Source organism: Carassius carassius, chromosome 10, assembly GCF_963082965.1.
Source record: "Carassius carassius chromosome 10, fCarCar2.1, whole genome shotgun sequence".
In the NCBI taxonomy this organism is placed as follows: domain Eukaryota; kingdom Metazoa; phylum Chordata; class Actinopteri; order Cypriniformes; family Cyprinidae; genus Carassius; species Carassius carassius.
Window position 1 is genome coordinate 2712144 of NC_081764.1, and position 21538 is coordinate 2733681.

At 34.2% G+C, this 21538-nt stretch overlaps 2 protein-coding genes across 2 annotated transcripts; both read left to right on the forward strand.

The window, feature by feature from the left end:
* Positions 1-6289: 6289 nt before the first annotated feature.
* Positions 6290-8874, forward strand: LOC132151520 (adenosine receptor A3-like). Its single transcript, XM_059559674.1, has 2 exons — positions 6290-6914; positions 8010-8874. The coding sequence occupies exons 1-2, from the start codon at positions 6583-6585 to the stop codon at positions 8686-8688; spliced, it is 1011 nt and encodes a 336-aa protein (XP_059415657.1). The 5' UTR covers positions 6290-6582; the 3' UTR covers positions 8689-8874.
* Positions 8875-15781: 6907 nt separating this feature from the next.
* Positions 15782-19173, forward strand: LOC132151218 (adenosine receptor A1-like). Its single transcript, XM_059559326.1, has 2 exons — positions 15782-16400; positions 18088-19173. Exons 1-2 carry the CDS (start codon positions 16045-16047, stop codon positions 18713-18715), a joined length of 984 nt encoding a protein of 327 aa, XP_059415309.1. The 5' UTR covers positions 15782-16044; the 3' UTR covers positions 18716-19173.
* The last annotated feature ends 2365 nt before the right edge of the window (positions 19174-21538 follow it).

Below are 21538 nucleotides of genomic sequence, written 5' to 3' on the forward strand. Positions count from 1 at the left end.
CATGGCAGTCCATTCTTTCACCAGTCCATGGTGACCCCCGTCTGCCAGACATCGACCTCACCACCATCACGCTGGAGCTGGAGCTGCCATCATCTGTGTAGATTAACGGCCATTATAATAATGTTAAATTTCAATTTCATATATATATATATATATATATATATATATATATATATATATATATATATATATATATATATATATATATATATATATATATATGGGCTACTGTTCAGTGAGCCCATATTTAGTTGTCATACATAATTGTGAGTGACGGAAACAGGTCTGATTCACCCTGAACAAATTTGTTTTGTGATAATCTGACTGTACATTATTAAGGCCAGTTATACAGTACCTGTATTGTATTGTATTATTGCAACAATAATGTTAGCATCGTTACACACACATATCTGACCACAAAATGCTGCAATTGACCAATCAGAATCAAGTATTCCATATGCATTACTACAAGACTTGAAAGTCTCTTATGCATACCAAGCCTGCAGTTATTTGTTCAGAATAGTAAAAAAAGCATGTAATATTATTACAATTTAAAATAACATTTTTCTATCTGAAAATATTTTTACATTTATTCCTGTGATCAAAGTTAAATTTTCAGCATCATTAGGCTACTTCAGTTTTCAATGTCACATGATCCTTCAGAAATCATTCTAATATTCTGATTTGGAAAACAACATTAATATTTCTATTCAGCAAGGATGCATTGAATTGATCAAAAGTGACAGTAAAGACATTTAAAATGTTTTAAATAAAATACAAATTAAAATTGGATCATTGGACCTTTCTATTAAAGAATCCCTGGGAAAAAATTATGGTTTCAAGAAAAATATTAAGCAGGAAAAACACACATTATATTATTATTGTTATTTGTATTTTTTTTTAATCATATCATTAGTCACGATTTAGATTCTTAAAAAGTATGGTAAAAAAATTACCACGGTGTGACCACTACTGTACTGAAATCATATAAATGGATTAAATTATTTCTTTTTTATTAAACCTTACCTTTTTATTATTAATCAGACGGTACCGTGGTTTTACTGTAACTGAAACACGGTACTGCTACAGTCATTTTGTTAGGGTTCTAAAGGTTTCGATTTTAGCATTGTGATATATTAACAGTATTTTTACAGTTCCCTCTGCACAACATAAAGAATATGAGTGATTTCATTGCCCTTTCTTGAGGTTTCATCTTCACACACGTTTTTGACCTTCAACTGCTCGCTGGTTTAAGACGGCAGGAAGGCTGCCATTTTGTTTGGTCCTTTTCCCTCCTTTTCATGCTTTGCTAGCAGACAATACGTATAGCATTATTTAAAAACAGACAGCTGGGAAAACTGCATTCAAATGCAGCGATTAACTTCAGGCAATTAAACGACATGCAACACCACAGGCGTGTGAAGAGTGCAAAGAGCCAGTTGTGAGAAAACAGGCACTATTTCCTGGTTCGGCTCACCTCTGCTTCATGCCAGGAGTCCTGCGTGCCAGAGAGTTGAACAAATTAGCCCGCTGCTATTGCTGACTTGTAGTTGTTGCACTAATCTTTTAAAAGCAAAATCAGGAAGAGACAAAGAAGGAAATACAATGGACCAAATTTCCTTCTGCACCCTGACGGTCAGCAAACTACAGCAAACTTAGAAATTCAGAGGTGGAGCCAGTTACATTTTCTATTTTTGAAACTTTCATAGATTTTTGTCAAGTAAAAAAACAATATGTGTATTATAAATGTATTTATCATATGTTAAAAGGTATGTATTTATGAATGAATAAAGGAATTAATGAACAAACTGAAATAATTGTAAAATAAAGTATAATAATAATAAAGCAAGTAATAATATACATTTTAGATACATTTTATAAATAATTAAAAAATACAACAAATTTATCATGTAATTTTGTATGACTTTATGAGTAAAATGTAAATCATTTTTCTCCCTCCCTCTGTCTTTGATTCCTGTGTAGACTGGGTGAAGAAACTCAATGAGCGGCGTGTTTGTTCCTGTCCCTGTAAAGCTGAGGTAGTAGATTGAATAGTTGTGGAGTATAAAACCTCCCTTTGAGATAACTATACAATCTACTGTCTTTCTTACGGAGACAGATTAACCAGCTGTCTACTGAAGAACCTGCGGGAAACACTACTTCATTCTGAACTGTGTGTCTCTACAAGCTGAGGTAGTAGGTTGTATAGTTTGTGGGAAGGATCTCATCCTCTTCAGGTGATAACTATACAGTCTATTGCCTTCCTTGAGAGACTCAGCGAGCGACCGTAAAAACACACCATTATGAATACCAAGAGATCCTTAAGCGGTCTGTAAAAACTGGTAAATAAAAACTATTATCATAGTTGCGTACAGTTTTTATTACAGTTTGTATAATTCTTAGTTTATTTGGCACTGTTACTTTAATTTGTATTCGATTTCAATTGTTAATAGGATTTATTTTTATTTGAAATTTCAGAATGTCTTTTTGTATGCTGTTATACTGCAAATGTTTTGGTCATAATAAAGCACATTCAAATTATTTAATTTTATTTATCACACACACACACACAGACACACACACACACACATGCATATATATATATATATATATATATATATATATATATATATATATATATATTTTTTTTTTTTTAGCTGTATTTTCAGCATCATTACTCTTCAGTGTCACATGATCCTTCAGAAATCATTCTAATATTCTCATTTGCAACTCAAAAAACATTTTTTTATTATTATTATTATGTAAAAAAACAGCTGAGTAGAATTTTTTTCAGTATTCTTTGATGAATAGAAAGTTCAGAAGAGCAGCATTTATCTGAAACAGAAATATTTTGTAACATAAATGTCTTTAGCATCACTTTTGATCAATTTAAAGCATCCTTGCTAAATAAAAGTATTAATTTATATAATTTATAAATATGTATATCTATATATGTATATATCTATATATGTATATATCTATATATATATATATATATATATATATATATATATATATATATATATATATAAATGACTCCAAGATTTTGAATGGTACATAGTGTAAAATGTTACAAAAGCTTTTTATTTCAGCTAAATGCCGATCTTTTAATCTTTCTATTCATCTAAGAATCCTGGAAAAAAAAGGTACTCAACTGTTTTAAATAATAATAATGAAGTTTCTTTAGATTGCTTCTTTTGTCCTCATTTGTAAGTTACTTTGGATAAAAACATCTGCTTAAGAACTAAATGTATTTAAAATTTAAATAGTGATGCTTTCAGTGACTTATTCTAAAAAATAATATTATGCACATAGCATAGATATTATGAAGGTCAAAAATAACATCTCATACATCTACTTCATAATGAAGCTTAATTTGTATTTAAATAACTTATTTAGCAAATTACTGCAGGTACATATTTGCTGTATGCTACAGACATGTTATTAACATGTTCACTAATATTCACAATCAGCCATTCTTCAGACGTCACACAGTTACTCAGTTACTCTCAGACATTGACTGTGGTGCTTTGAGGCGCCCTACTGACATGACCGTGTAACTGCAACCTCAGTAAGATTCAATTAGATTAGACAGCTTTAGTCACACACACACACACACACACACACACACACACACACACACACACACACACACACACACACACACACACACACACACACACACACACACACACACACACATTACAAGGACATTATTGAACATTACAAGGGTCATTTTGCATAAGGGTTTGAAAATGCTTATATTTCACATATAATAATTATTTATAAGAAAATATTTCTATAAATATATGATGCTAATAATATAATATTTAAACCATAATTTAAATATTTTTCATTACAAGAAAAACTAATTGAATAAAAAGTCTAACTGTAAATGTTATAAATACATTTTAGAATATTCTAAAGAGAATCTTGAGCTTCCAAGTCAATCTGTACAAATTGATTTTGTCTGAAGATAGCAGAGAATCCTAACTATTTCTACATCAATTTACATAAAAAAAATTGTTTGAAATGTTTGAAAATTCCTAAACTTTCCCTTTACTTCCAGTTTTAAATGAAGAAGATTCCATATTACCATATTTTGAATGTCACCTCTCCAACAAGAAATTTATAACACATAAAATATAATATAAAAATATAAGTGAGCAAAAACCTTTTTTCCTTTTTTCACAATTACTGAGGTCTAGGGGCTATTTAACTACCATATAAATTTCAAAACAGTCAGGCTACAGTAAAATGCACACAGCCTGCATAAAGTAGCTATAATTTTTCACGAACCATTGGGACTTCCATAAAACGTTGACATCAGAACTACACAGTCACCTCCTTCAGTCACCACCCCGAGCTCCGCCCACCGTCCCAATCTCCTTCTGTCAAACCCCCAGATAACATCATGTCTGAGCCATTTCTGAGCATTGAGAAATAACAGCACTGAAACATGTCGAAAAGGTAAACTTTAACCACAAAACCAGATCGGCCGACCTGTAACGTTACACTCTCACTCAGAGGAGATAAAGGAGGTAAAGACAAACTCTAGCATGTCATGTTGAAGATGTATATACATTTCCATTTCAGCAAGCAACTATTTTTAAAGCTACTTTATTGTTCCAGCTTCAATAAAACACAACAATGTATACACAATTACAAAATGATTATATATAAATCGTTAGTTTGTTGTTTTACACACACATGCACAGACATTTTTTTCATAGTTACCTGTGGTTGGCCTGGGCATGCGTCACTCAGAAAACAACAGGCCAATCAGAAGAGAGGCTCATGAATATTAATTCAGGCTAAAATTGACGTGTTCTTAACAGACCTCCTGAGAAAGGAGCTGTAAAAAATATAATGAGATGGTTTTTAGTAATTATACCGCAAATATATATTCTTAAGGACATCAACACCTAAAATAAAACTCCAGAAAAGTGTACAAAATGGGACCTTTAAAGTCTGAATGGGGAAGCCCCGCCCCCTCATTCTTAGATTTGATTGGTCATCTCAGTCATTTTTGACATTGAAGAGAGTGAGTTTTGCAGTCATTTTAAGTTAGCACTGTTTGCTGTTTCATAGGAATAGAGAAGTATGAGGGCAAATGAAATTTGCTTAATCATATTTTTGTCTCTTGGGTGAATTGCAAATGTAACATTTCTGATAACAACAAGACCTAACAGTTACGGAAAAATAAAAACTTACTCTTTATGATTGACATGAATAAGTTAGAAGAGATATCCCAATGCTAACACTTGCCTTTCAAATAATTAGGCTACTTGCCGAAAGGAAAATCTGTTTTAGATGCTGAGCTATCATTACATTTTTAACTGATTTTGAACTGATTAAACAGTTTTTTCTTCTTCTTCACAATAACATGTAGCCTGCTGATGAATCATGCACAATAAGACCAAGGACATGACTCACTGACTGACTGAATCAATCAATCAATCGATTTTGATCACTGCATACCTACAGTAGCTCAAGAGCACATGGCAATGTAGTTGACATACTTCTTGAATTGATCAAACCACAGCTTCCTGCTGTACTAGCAACTAGGTTAGTCACAATTTAATGGTACACCACATAAGGGTGTATGTGTAGGCCTATTGTTATACTTTCGGTGCCAGTAGAGAGTCCGAGCACATAATATTTATAAACCTAAATTTAAAGATAGGTCAAACAATGCTACGATCATGGGTTTGATTCACAGGGAATACACTTGATCAAACCTATAGCCAAATATTACATTGAATGCAATGTCAATTTAATTATTAAATGATCTGCTAAAAATGTCTTGAAAACGCATAATCATAAATATACATATTTTGTTGAAATGTTTGGGGTTGGTGAAATTTTTGAAAGAAGTCCTATGTTCTCTAATGCTGCATTTATTTGATTAAAAATACAGTAAAATTGTGAAATATTATTATAATTTAAAAACTTAGATTTTTGAATCGGTTTTAAAATATGAAAACATTAACATATCTAAAATGTTTAAAACTTGTTCTAAAAAGTTTGTCTCAAATAGAAACCAACATTTCTTATCACTGTTGAAAACAGTTGTGCTTCTTTATATTTCTGTGAAAACTGTGATTATATGTTTTCAGAGTTCTTGGATGAACAGAAAGTTGAAAAGTGCAGTATTTATTTAAAATAAATCAACAAAAGTACTTTTTCCATCACTTTTGATGAATTTAATGTGGTCTTGCTGAAAACAACAACCCACACACACACACACACACACACACACACACACACACACACACACACACACATTTCATCTTAATTTTTAAATGTAATTAAAAAAATATTTTAAATATTTATTTTTTTAACTTTTCTTTTTCAAACTTCTAAAACATTTTCTTTATTCATTTTTACATTTTAAAAACAAAAAAGAACAACCACAAAAACACTATTTAACTATTTAAGCTACTCTAAAGTACTGATCTTGCAAAAAATGATTTTCGTGTGAGTGAGCGAGTTTGGTTCTGCATATGTGAAGACAACTTCCTATTTAAACCACCACTACTTAAAGTAAGTTCCTGTGGAGTTCCTGTGCTTATTCTCATCATGGCTGATGGTGAGAAGGTGATCTATACTTCCCTGGAGGTGCTCATCGCTGTAGGATGCTGCCTGGGGAACGTGCTGGTGATCTGGGCCGTGTGGTCGTGCCGTGCTTTGAGTCAGATGACGTTCTGTTTCGTTGTGTCTCTGGCGGTGGCTGATCTTCTGGTGGGAGCAGTTGCTGTGCCTTTCGCTGTGGTGGTTGATGGACGCTTGAAGACTAGTTTCCACTGCTGTCTCTTCATCAGCTGTGTGGTCATTGTGTTGACCCAGGCCTCTGTTCACTCCCTGCTGGCCATCGCTGTGGACCGCTATCTGCGTGTTTTTAACCCTCTCAGGTCTGAACTTTTAATAGTCATGCTTTTTTGCAATGCATATTTGAAGACTTGCTTGTGTGATGGTAAAGCTGATCAAGCTTGCTGATAAAGAGGAAATCAAATACTGTCGATCTCAGAGATAACATGTAACTTGACACTTGAACAATTCCTTGAGTCAACATAAAATCTAGATGGACTCCATTTACAATCTAATAGTAGATTAAGAATGTATTTATTTCACAGAAATCTTTGTATAGTCTTCTATCATTTTCAAGTATTAATGCCCACTTTTCATGACCCAACTGATTTCAAGTTTGGGGTCAATAATGTTTTAAGAACTAGTAATTAATACTTAATTCAGTAAGGGTGCATTAAACTGATCAAAACTAACAGGAAAGAAATGTATAATGTTACAAAACTAATGTTACAAATGAATCCAGTTCTTTTAAACTTTCTATTCATCAAAGAATCTGAAAACAAAAGTTAGACAAATAGTTTCCACAAAGGTATGAAGCGGCACAACTGTTTTCAACACTGATAATAATCAGAAATGTTTGAAATATAAAATATTTTGTGTACAGCAAATCATCATTAGAATGATTTCTGAAGAATCATGTGACACTGAAGACTGGAGTAATGATGCTGAAAATACAGCTTTAAGTCACAGGAATAATTAAATTAAATGTATGCATTTAGCAGACGCTTTTATCCAAAGCGACTTATAGTGAATTCAGTCTAACATTTTTTACGTAACGTGTTCCCTGGGAATCGAACCCACAACCTTGCACTGCTAACACAATGCTCTACCACTTGAGCCACATTTTAAAATATATTACAATAATAACTGTTATTTTTGATCAAATAAATGCAGCCTTGGTGAGCAGAAGAGACTTTCAAAGACATTAGAAAAAAAATCTTAATAATCTTAATAATCTAATTAACAATAATTGTGTATCAATAATATAGAATAATAATAATTTATATATATATATATATATATATATATATATATATATATACACACACACACACACAGACACACACACATATATACTTTTTTTTCGATTATAATTTTTTTTTTTTTTTTTTTTTTCAAATAATCTTTTTAATTTTCAGGTACAGAGGGAAAGTCAGAAAGAAGCACTTATGGACCGCCGTCACTGTATGTTGGCTCTCTGCTTTTATACTAGGTCTCATTCCCATGTTCGGATGGCATGAAAAAGACACCACAACCACTGAAAACTCCACTATTACATGCAATTTCATAACAGTCATAGACATGTCCTACATGGTCAACTTCAACTTCCTCACTTGCATCCTTACACCCACTATCCTCATGATGATCCTGTACCTGTTACTCTTCAATATGATATCCAAACAGCTCAGAAAAGGAGTCGGGAGTCACGCTGTGGAGTTTTTTTACCATAAGGAGCGGAGACTGGCCAATTCTCTGGCTTTGGTTCTGGTTCTGTTCGCAGTTTGCTGGCTTCCTCTGCACATAATGAACACGGTGAATTACTACAAGGTTGTCAACGTTCCCCCTGTCGCCTTTCACATCGGCATCCTCCTCTCTCATGCCAACTCCGCCATTAACCCCATAGTGTACGCTTTCAAGGTCCCTAAGATTAAGACGGCATATAAACGCATCCTGATGAAGCTGACAAGCTCGGAGCAGAAAGGAGATCAGAGCAGCCAGACTTTGGATAACAACATCAGCAGCAACTCGAACAGCACCGCCAGATGCAGCATGAAAATAAAACCTCAAGTCGTTTTGATCTCATATCAGGACGGTTAGCATTACTCTGTAATCATGTACAATAAGTAGGGGAGACCATAGAAGTCAAAAGTAAAAAATATATGTATATATTATCCAGCAGTGGTATTGTATGTTGGTTTCAAATGCCTAGTTCCTAAAATTGAATATTTTTCTGACATTTCACATTAAAACAACACTGTAATTCTACGGTCATCATATTTTTGTACTAAAAAAACAAGGACCAACTGTATAATGAAGAGGATTGATTGTTTTTCATAAATATACTTTATGATATATATGTATTTAATGTATTAATAATACAAATAATCTAGTTGAGTCAACTTTCGAGCTAGTTGAGATAGTGAAAACTTAAAATTTTTAGTTGAATGATCAAATTCAGTAACTGCAAGTTGTGTAAACATAAAAAAATTAGTTGAAACAACTAAACTGCTAAACAAAATTGTAAAAAAAATTTACGGATATATTTTTTATACATTTATATAAATATATTTAAAAACATTATTTGTTAACTTTTTATGTGACAACTTGCCCCACTATGTTTAACATGTGTTTCCATGAACTGTAAATATAATAATAAAAAAATAAAAAATCTCACCGGCAGTCTTGGTGATGGAGAATGTAAATAAACTACTGTTCAAAAGTTTGAGCTCAGTAATACTTTCTTTTTTTTTTAAGAAATGTATACTTTGAGCAAAAATAAATATTAAATTGAAGTGACAGTAAATACATTAAAAAAAGTTACAAAAAAATATTCCGAATCAGTTTTATTTTGTGAATCAGACTTCTTTCAACATGTAGAAAAATTAGGGTTTCATTTGAATGGTTTATATATACACATAATACAAAATACATAAATGCTATGTGAAATAGTTTACTTTTGTTACGTCTCATGCTACCATTACAATCCGTCAAACTTCTACAAGCCTTCTCTTGAGATATTGACCCTTGTCACATACAAAAATATTTCATGTCACCACGATTAAAGAGGAAGCGAAACTAACATCATTCTGAGTCTTTCTGAACCTGTGAATGTAGTTTTTCACATCCTTTACTCTACAATTTCAACAACAAAAATAAATCACATTTAAAGGAACATATGAGCAACACTCACTCTTCAAAGTTCAAACTATAAAAAAACATCTTGTTTTAAAGCTTGAAATTTGCACCTTTGTTTAGCTCATATGTTTTTGATTGCACCTCTTCTATTTGTAGAGCACTTCTTTTTACATTTGTTACATTTAAAGGAACAGTCACATCACAATGGAGTTTCGGTCCTCATTTGTGCACCTTAATGGTTTCAAACCGGTAGGAATTTCTTTCTTCTACGAAAGAAGATGTTAAGGAGTGTGTAAATGCAGAATGCCCTTAAAAAACATTTTTACCAACCTCCAAGTCTTTGAGATATGGCAATGAGTGGTCAGGTAGGAAAATTACCTAAAACAAGGCAAATCATATAGTCGAGTAGGCAACCCGGAATACACCAGGACATAACAGCCCTATACAAGGGCACACAGGTTTTTTGCCAAAGATACTTGCCTTCCAGCTAACTCACAAGTTAATGAATGGCTGCTCATGAAGGAATAAAAGAAGAGAAAACCCATACGAACACAACCAAAACAAGACCAAGACAGACAAAGTTAAAATAGTCACCCAACAAACACTAAAAACAAAGCAGCATCACTGATGTACATTTAATCTCCAACCAAGTTACTGGAAACCTCTGGATGTGTCACTGCTGAACATAAAAAGATTATCTACAATATTACACTCATTAAAACACATGAAAAAACTCCATCATACATACCAAGAGAGATTTACCATGTAGCAAAATGCACGGTCGCTCACCACGCGAGACCACAAAGATCTAGTACCAAGGATGATGAATCCTGAGTAATCAAACCCTGCCCTTTTTATATTTACATTTAGTCATTTAGCAGACGCTTTTATCCAAAATGACTTACAAATGAGGACAATGGAAGCAATCAAAAACAACAAGAAAGCAACGATATATAAGTGCTTTAACATGTCTCAGTTAGCTTAAACACAGTACACGTAGAAAGGGCTTTTAAATATAAGGTAAGACTCAAACCACTGGAGTGTGGTTCCTGAGATGCCCTTTGTCAGTAGGGTTGACAGGAGGATCTGGTGGTTAACTGTGCCAAAAGCAGCAGACAGATCAAGCAAGATAAGTATCGAAGTATCGACAACTGCAGGAGAAAAGGCTTGAAGGAGATGAGATGGAATAGGATCAAGCGGGCAAGTTGTAGGGTGATTAGAAAGGATGAGTTTGGAGACTTCTGCCTCAGAGAGTGAAGAGAAGGATGTGAATGAGTGTATGTTTGCTGGTGATATGTGCTTGACTGATTGTGGTGTGGAAAATTGTGCACTAATGTGTTTAATTTTATTAATGAAAAATTTGGCAAAGTCATCAGCTATTAGAGATGAAGCAGGAGGGAAAGGACAAAGGAGCGAGGAAAATGGTTTGAAAGGCATGCGAGAGTTAGACAAATTGTTAATTTTGTTATGGTAGTATGTCATTTTAGCAGTGGAGACATTAGCAGAGAAAGAAGAGAAAAGTGACTGATACACTGGTTACATACTGATACATAGACTGATTAAGGTCAGTAGTATTTTTGGATTTGCGCCACACCATTTCAGCAGCTCTAAGCTTATAACGATGTTATAATAAATATATATATATATATATATATATATATGAGGGGCCGTACAAGCCATAATTCATTCTGACACTCTCACACACTTAAATTCTCTTTTCACATACATTCATTTCTACTCTCACAAATTTACGTTCTCCTTTCACACACATATATTTTTGTTTTCACACACTTAAATTCTCCTTTCACATACATTTTTTTTCTTCTTCTTCTAAAGAAAGAAACATTTAAGATCCTAACCAAGAGCAGAATCACAATGCAGGATCTTAAATATTTCTTTCACTTCATAACACTTTTTAAATTCCTTTAACTTTCTGTTTCCTCCAGGTTTAAATGAGATGATCAGCGTGTCCTCAGAAGGCTGGACTCTGCTGTATATTAGACTAGACGTTCCCTCTGTATTCTCTTTAAATGATGTACTGGCATCGGGCCATGTGGAAGTGAACAATGCTGATCCTAAGGGAACATTTGGAGCGTTCCTCTGGGAGAACTACTGGATTTCTGGAAAAAGTCTTAGTTTCCACAGGCCTTCTTATTCTTTGTGTATATGGTGTAATATCAGCCTCGGTTCAAACAGCACGAGCAGAATACACAGGATTTATGATGTTCTTCTCCCACATTATTACTTTTCCTAACATCGCTTGAGTTCATTTTGCTGAGTGAAGTTGAAAAATATGAAATAGACCCTTTAGGCGGAGTGTTGAAAAGCAATATCCAAATCAATTCTCATCAGTGGAACGGAAACCAGGAGTTATGAAACCACACATATATATGAAGTATTTCATTTTGATGCAAATGACAACACAGCTTAAGACACACGGCCACTCAATATTCTGTGCTCAGGCATACATGCGAGTCAATTGTTCAGACAATAATGTTCATTAGACGATCCAAAACAAATCGAAAGCTGTACTGGAGGAACCACAGGTTTTGTAAAACTCATCTTTAACCACTCTCTTCTCTATTTTTCACCACACATAAAGAGGCTGTAGTTTATTTACTACATTCTTTTAAATGCTGAATTCCATGTATATGTTCAAAAGGTTCCTGCAAAAATAAATTACTCTATTATATATATAATAATAATAATATATATAATATAATAATTTATTCAGTAGTTCAGTAGTTTGTATGTAATTGCAGACATTATTAGAGCACATTCCCATTTAATCTTGCCATTTAAATAGATGTCCGTAAACATATTCATCACTGCTCTATGCATCATGCTTACCGCTCAAGTAAATAGCCCTATGGGGCGGCCTGAAAGCACTTGTGCTTGATATGTTGATCTCTCTTCAATTAGATGACAGCATGCATAATGTCGCCATGACAACTCAGGCCTTTATGGTTCACTTGTCACTAATCTCTGGAAAACTGCACAGACGGTTACGCATGATAAGAGGTCCCTACCAGAAGGTTTGCATGAGTGTTGCATAATGATTTTAAGCAATTGCTACCTACTGTTAATTATGCTTTGTATGCAAACAAAGGTCGGGACTGACAAGCAAACTTTGGTCACTTAAAGGAACACTCCACTTTATAAAAAAAAATAGGCAAATTTTCCAACTCCCCTAGAGTTAAACAGTTTTGTTTTACCGTTTATGAATCCATATAGCCGATCTCTGGATCTAGCGGTTGCAATTTTAGCTTAGATTAGCGTAGATCATTGAATCTGATAAGACAGTTAGCATCTCGCTCAAAAAAAGAGTTTTGATATTTTTCCTATTTAAAACTTGAGTTCTGTGTAGTGTACTAAGACCGACAGAAAATTAAAAGTTGCGATTTTCTAGGCCGATATGGCTAGGAACTATAGTTATACTCTTATTCCAGAGTAATAATCAATGAACTTTGCTGCCGTACCATGGGTGCAGAAGGCCGAGTGATATTACTCAGTGCCTGAAAATAGTTCCCACTAACTCTGCTATTGCTGCAACTACACAAACTAGCTAAGGACTATTTTTCGCAACTTTTCATTTTCTGTCGGTCTTAGTACACAATGTAACTACAGAAGACTCTTAAATAGGAAAAATATTGAAACTCTTTGGTCAGTTTTGAGCGAGGTGCTAACTGTTTAATCAGATTTGGTGATCTATGCTAAGCTAAGCTAAAAGCGCTACCACCAGCCCCGGAGATCAGCTGAATGGATTCAAAAACATTAAAAAGCAAATGTTTAACTCTAGGGGAGTTGGAAAATGAGCCTATATAAAAAAATAAAAAAAAATAGTGGAGTGTTCCTTAAACAAATAATAGCACAGTATCCTCAATTCAACACAAACAGAAATGTTACAGGATGAGTCACTAATCCCTAGTATGAGCAATAGTGATGCAAATATCACTAATAATGCTAAATCTAAAGTACTGCATTTCCCTGGGAAGACGTTTAGGTGTTTGCAACGTCTTAATGGAATGAAACTAATCAAAGAGATTGCCTTAGCCATCCTTTCAGAAAAGCACAAGAACAGCATTTACTTCCAACATCACTGCGCTAGACAGTCTTAAAACGGTTTAAAGTCCAAACAGAATATTTTAGGGGATCTTGGCAAGATGGAGTGCAATTTAATTTCATTATTACACAGCTGTCTGAAGTACTTTGGTACGAGTGACCAATCAGAATCTTCGATTCAATGAAAAGTGTAAAGCATATATATATATATATATATATATATATATATATATATATATATATATATATTTATATATATATACACACATACAGTATATATGCTTTCATTATAAGCTTTTCACAATGAAGCCCTAAATTCAAAGATTCTGATTGGTCAGTCGTAACAAAGTATATATATATATAACTTTTAATTAATGAGTGTGGAATGATTTGCACTGCTGAAGTGTAAGGTATACATTCTCATAGGAAAGAATGTCTCCAATGTATCTTCTAATCAATACTAAATGGAGAGATAATGGACACTCTAGTTTTCCTGTTTCCTCCTGAGAAGAAATTTCAATAATGCCCTTTTTCAAAATCATTTTTCAATAAATTCTCCCTCAAACAAATGAGCTGATCTGGATCTACATCCATTTAATTTGTATTGCCCAAAGAACATTTTGTAGAAATCTCTAAGTTGATATCACAATAAAGCATAAGTGGCAATTCCTCTGAGCTCTGAAAGTGCAATAAGATATTCCTCTGTGTTATGACTCAAAAAGCAAATCTAAATTAGACATCATAACCACATAATTCTGAGGAGCCCAGGGAACAAGATGAAATGATCATGGCTGGCAATACTGAGATGAATCCATTACCACATTACAATGAACATTACTGAAAATTTTATTTGATGAAGATGATGTCCAATTTCCTGGGTAGAAACATTTGAATATCAAATTATGTCTCTCTCCACGCAGTGATAGAGACATTAAATGACAGAGACAGAAAACAGAGCATTCTGGGACATGCATGTGTTTGATTCAGAATTAAATGAAAATTTGGCTCACTTTCGGTTCCAGAATGAACATTTGAATTAAATTAGCCACATCCCACTGTATGTTGAAGAGGAATTTGAACTGACATGACAGGAAAAGGAATTTTTCAACAAACTGGGCAAAAAGAATTAATATTATAAAATATAATCAAACTCTATATAAATACATATAAAAAACTATTTATATATTTTAATAACATATACACACTAACTTTTAAAAGTTTGGGGTCAGTAAGATCTCTTTTTCGAAAGAAATGAATACTTTTATACAAAACAAAATGTTAAAAAGTAACAATAAAGACATTTGCTATATTAAAATGTCCATTTCAAACAAATGCTTTCAAGGTAATAATAAAAAAAAATCTAAATCAGCATACATTTATACATTTATACAGCATACATAAAATAACATGATTTCTGATCATGTGACACTGAAGACTGGAATAATGAAAATAATAATTACATCACAGGAATAAATAAAATTTTGAAATATATTACAATGCGGGAAAATATTTTAAATTGTTATAATATTTACCAATATTACTGTATTTTTGATCAAATAGTAGTCTGGGTAAGGAAAACCTTTTCCAAAATATCTGTATAGTCTTACCAACCCTAAACTTTTGAACAGTACTTTATGTAAAATATAAACAGATAATTAATTATTATTCACAATTAAAATCAGTCTGCTAAAAATAATAATAATAATAATTAAAAACTCTCCCCTACGTTTTTTATATGATAACATGTTCATAGGTAATTCTTACAATGAAATTAAACCTTTCATTTGAATTCTACTTTAAATTCAAATTAGCTTTTTGTATCCTGTTTGCCACTAATTCAAATTCAAAAGTTGAACTGGAATTTAAAATCATACTTAGTTGAATTCTGAATAACAGTGGTGTTTGAGGTATGGAAAGTGTGCAAAAAGAGAGAAAGTGAGAGAGAAACAGTGAGCGAGGTGAGCCGTGGGCAAGAGAATAATACTGCAGAAAATGAACCACCCCTCCCTTCCCAGCCAGCAGAGCCTACGCAACAGAAGAGGGAGAAGCAGGAGTTCCTGAAGATGAACAGAACAAGATACAACACGACTCAAAGTAACAGCAGACCACACAGAACTGCTTTTTGTGGCATTTATTGACTAGTCAGGACAGTTCAAACTACTACTTGTATGAAAGACATCACATACCTGCATCTGAGGACATCATTAGAGAACCAGTGCCATGGTGTGAGAGGAACCACTTCTACAGATAGTGAAGATGTCTTCACTCAGAGTAACTGAGAGTTGGGAGAAGGTGGACCTGATGTACATCTCTATCGAATTCACTATTGCTCTGGCGTCGGTGCTTGGGAATGTGCTGGTGGTCCTGGTGGTTTACATGAACCAGACTCTCAGAGACCCAACTTTCTGTTTTATTGTTTCTCTGGCACTGGCTGATATTGCGGTCGGCGTTTTTGTCATTCCACTAGCGGTGGTCCTCAGCTTGGGTCTCAGCACACTGTTTTACAACTGCCTCTTCATTTCCTGCCTCATCATCATCATAACCCAAAGCTCCATATTGTCGCTGCTGGCCATCGCCGTTGACCGCTTCCTACGTGTCAAAATCCCCACCAGGTGAGTCTGAAACACTGAATAAAGATTCAAAATTTTCTGTTTAGTTGCATGCCGTGTGATCATTACCTGACATCAGAAATCAGTGAACATGAAAAAGTGTTGTGAAATTATTGAAACATTCAAATTAAAATGTCACGGTGTACATTTGTTGGTATTTCTTAGGGCGATGCACCAGGAATGTATTCAGCATGTTTCATAACTAAAACAACTCTCACTGAGAAATTTCCAGTGAATTTCACAATCACAGAAAAAAAAACAGTACAGTAAACACACAAAGTAACATACTGAATTAAACGTGAATTTTAAGTACAAAGGTTAAAATAATATTTTCTTGTAAAGCATACTTCAACTATCTTTGCTTTATTTGAGAAAAAATATTTTTTACAAACGTATGTCTATTAGTGCAAAATGATTAGTACTGATTAAGTAAAACAGAAAAAGATAAATTGCAAAAGACAAATTTAGTTTACTGACTTACTGACTATTTTGGGCGCATAAAAAAATGCTGAAGCATTTTGCAAGCTTAGCTGCAATGAAATAACTTTTGAAATGACTTTTGCATGACACAAAGCAGTAATGTATTGTAGAGCATTATTGCAATAGGATTGTGATTAAAAAAACTGTAATGCACTGTATAATAAATGGTTTTGTTTATTAATAATTATTGTTCACCAAGCTATTTAGCTTTGAGAATGGCTCATTTAGCACCAAAAAAGAAGTCATATCTTTTTGGATTTTATACATTCGCATTTGTCTGATAGAGATAACACTTTAATGCATCAGCTTTTTTTATCATATCTATTGGCCAGACAGCATGACAGCAATATATTCATAGCTTTCTTCAATGCAAATCAATGGGCTAGTGTAATGCAAGGCTTTTAACTAAATGAAACCCCTGCAGTCTGTCAAAGGGAATGATCACTGGTTTGATAGTATTTTGGAAGCGTCCCTAACCACTCATTTGCTCGATGTTTGAAGTCATATGATTGTGGTGAATGGTGAATTGAATATATTAAAATATTTTAAAATGTATATCTTATAAATAAAGAGATTTAGAAAATGTACTTATACTGCCTAAGGAAAGTGTGACTCATTACCATTTTTACTACAAACTTAAATAAAATAAAATAAAATATTTAGACTTACATTTTTGCCTGGAGGATGATAAAACAATGGTAAAATATCCCACAGTCTAGCCATATCTGGAAAAAAGAATATCATAGAGATCAGTGAGCAATTACCTGAACACTCTTGAAACCACTTAGCAACGCAGTAAAACCACTTAAAACCCATTAGCAACTGCATAGCAACCAACGACAATAACATTTCATTCAAAGAATCTAGTTGCTTAGTACTATAGTACTTGTTCGAAAACTTGTTAAAGGGATAATTCACCCAAACTGACAATTCTGTCATCCTTTACATTTCTTCTGTTGAACACACAAAAAAAGAAATTTTGAAGAATGTTGGTAGCCATTGAGTTCCATAAGTTTTTTTTTTCATACTATGGAAGTCAATGGCTACCGTCAACTGTTTGGGTGAACTAAGACCTTTCGAAATGTACTAATCCATGATATTTCTAAAATTAGCAGTGTGCATTATATAGAATTGCACTTGCATTATCGCTTGTGGTTATCATTGGTTTTAAAAAGTGTTTTATGTCATTGTCTTTGTATTGTTTTAACAGGTATAACATCACTGTTACGCAGAGACGGGCGTGGGTAGCTGTGGGTTTGTGCTGGCTCATCTCATTTCTGACTGGTTTAGTGCCAATGGCTGGCTGGCACCGCACCCCACCCATGAATGTGAGCACGACGGCCATCAAATGCCAGTTCACCAACGTCATGTGCATGGATTATATGGTCTACTTCAACTTCTTTGTTTGGGTGGTGGTGCCCCTGACCATCATGATCGGCCTGTACGCCGAGATCTTCCGTGTGATCTGCCGCCAGCTCAACCGTCGAGCTGAGGCCACTTGCGACTCAAGCAAGTACTACCATAAAGAGCTGAAACTTGCAAAGTCGTTGGCACTAGTTCTGTTTTTGTTCGCACTCTGCTGGCTACCACTGCATATTATGAACTGTATTGTGTTTTTTTGCCCCACATGCAATGTGCCCAAGGGTGCTTTTTACTTTGGCATCTTCATGTCACACGTCAACTCTGCACTCAACCCGGTGGTATATGCCTTCCGCATCCAGCGCTTCCGTGATACACTGATTCAAATCATCCAGCGATTCATGCTCTGTAAAACCCCATCAGCCAACCTGAGCCAGCATGATCCTGGACCCATCACAGAGAAAACCCAAGTTCAGTAGCAACTAAGACTGAAAACTTTAGATATACAAAGAATCCAATGCAACCTGCAATATGGTGTAATAAGTCCCGCTTTCTAAATAAAAGAACCAGTCAGCGGTTAGTAAAGTCATTGCATTACTGCAGTTGCCATCAGGAGCCGCAGATGTAATAGAAACAGTCAGCATTTTTAGAAATGCACGTAGGATTGCATATGCGATTTGGCTGGTCCAGCCTGAAATATAAGCTTTTTAACGCTATTTGATCATAAGAAACAACATTTATGGACTGTTCATGTCTGATTTTGTTGATTTCCCCATTTAAGTTCCCTATTTAGACGTGGTTTTGGGTGCCTGAAATAACTGTCTAATGGCATTGAAAATATGGAACAGACTTTCATGCGCTGTCTGGGTTGTAGCAACTGACTGGCAAAACGAACTATGCAAATCAGGAAACAACACAAATATACCCAAAAAACGCATTTCTCTACATAGTGGAGGTTGCAGCAAACTACTACAATCTGCCTTTTCTGCAGTTCATGCACCTGAATCAGCTCTTTAAAATACAGAAAGTGCACTAGTCTAATCTAATCACTAATCTGATGAATTACTGCTGCCACAATGTCTCCAAAATGTACACAAACATCGCTCTTCCAGCGATATTGTGAACATTCAACAATACGCCTTATTTGCATAGCAAGGAGGCGTGTTTGCACTTGACAGAATTACTTGAATTAAAAATTCTAAGTGCAATGCTATACCGCACCAGGTTAAGTTAGAATATGTGAATAAGACATAGTTGTTGTTGTTGTTGTTGTTGTTTTTTTTTGTACTGAAATATTGAATGTAAAAGCAATGTAACTGTAAAGTGAATTTACTACTGTGAGTTCAACTATGGACAGATTTGTTTGCACATGTGAGTGTTAATTTCTTCAATTAAAAATCTATATCATGCATTGAAGAATTTACATTTATTAAAGGTGCTGTATGTAATTTTTTTTTACCATACCAAAGCTTAAAACACGATAATATATTCATAGATATTTAGGAAATATACTAAGTTAACTTCGATAAGCCATGTTATTCTACAGTAATTTGAAAATGTGCATTATATGTTGGAATGGAATATGTGACTCCGCCCACAGCCCATTTAATCAATAGTATTTTGACATCCTGGGTTGCCAGAGCAGAAAAACAGCATATTGCAGCCTTAGAAGCCAGCAAACAAAGTGGGTCAGATATTTCAGATTCTACCTGACCAAAAGCTTCGACATCCATCTAAAAATCTCTATGGCAAGAGGATTATTAAAACACGGATAAATTAACTCATCAGCTAACAGTGCAAGGCTTTTCACCTTCCGTTGTTAATTGTGCTCATTACAAATATCTTTTTAAAACAGTAGAAAGGCCAGTCTTCAGGAAACCTGTTTGGCAACAATAGTGATTGACACAAAAACCTGTAAGCATCTACCTAGCAACCACCTCACATCATGCAAAAAAAAACTAAACAACAACAACAACAAAAAACTAAACACACACACACACACACACACACACACAAAACACCTTAGCAACTGGATAGCATAACCTGGCAACCCACAGCTTTAAAGTCTGGATGTCAATATTGTTAAAGATGATTCTTTAGATTTCAAGAATGAGAATAATCCTTTTACAATATTTTTTATAACCTATTACATCAACATCATTTAAAGGTGGTACAACATAAAATATTTTTTTTCACAGTACATTAAAGGAGCATTGCGTAGGTTCTGAAATTTCTAACCGTTACTGACACCAGTGGCCGTTAGAGGAACTGCAGCCAGTCTCACGCTCGTTCTCAGTGCGCACGCTCTTTTTTTTTTTACTTACGAGGAGTGTCCGTGGGTGTCTGAATTGTGCTGGAGGCTGGTCGCTTCTTTCTATCCGCAGAGTCCATTTGAAAACACTATTGCCGCTGCTTACTACAATGGCTGGCGTGCCGTACGGTTGTAAGCCCAAGTAGACGTGCATGACGTCACATTTTGTGAATTTTCGCGCCAATTCGGGGCCGACTCCTCCACACACAATTGAGCCTACAGGCTGATAGAGGCAACCGTGGTGGACAGTCGAGGTGTCATTCTTTTTTTTACATCATGGTTGGCTCATACATGTACAAATGAAAACTCTTAAAGATCTTAAAGCTTTTTTTTAAGTAAAAACCTCCACATAGCTCCTTTAATGAGAATTAATATTGAGCTTAATATTCCTAAAAGTATGCTTAATTTTCTTTTTCCAGCATACACCTTTTTTTTACTTGTACAGTACATGCGTTAAAGATTGTTTTTGTATTACAATAAAAATTCCAATAGATGTAGCTAACAAACTATGATAACAGCAAATTCACATAACACACAGCCTAACTGAAATTAAAGTTAGATACTAGAAATGTATAATAGTAAAGATATAGTAAGAATTTGCATTTAATATGACCTGCATGGCTGTGCCATTTTTCCAATAAACTGTATGCAAATTGGTAAAGCATCAAGATAGATATGAAAATGAATTTAGGATAATGTATATATATATATAATATAATATATAATGTATATAATGTATATATATATATATATGTTTACTGAGGTGCCTCCAGTGTACTAGAAAGGCCACAGGGTTTATATCTCAGACTCAGCATGTCTTGTTCTTCATTCAGGTGACAAACCAACTGATTGACCGCAGTGTGAATGCTATTTCTATAGATTAGCAAAACAAAAGGAAGCTCTGGTCAAATGTGAGATATGTTACAGACACACTGACAGCAAATTATGATGAAGAAGTGACTGACAACTGTGACTTTCACCATTCCAGTTA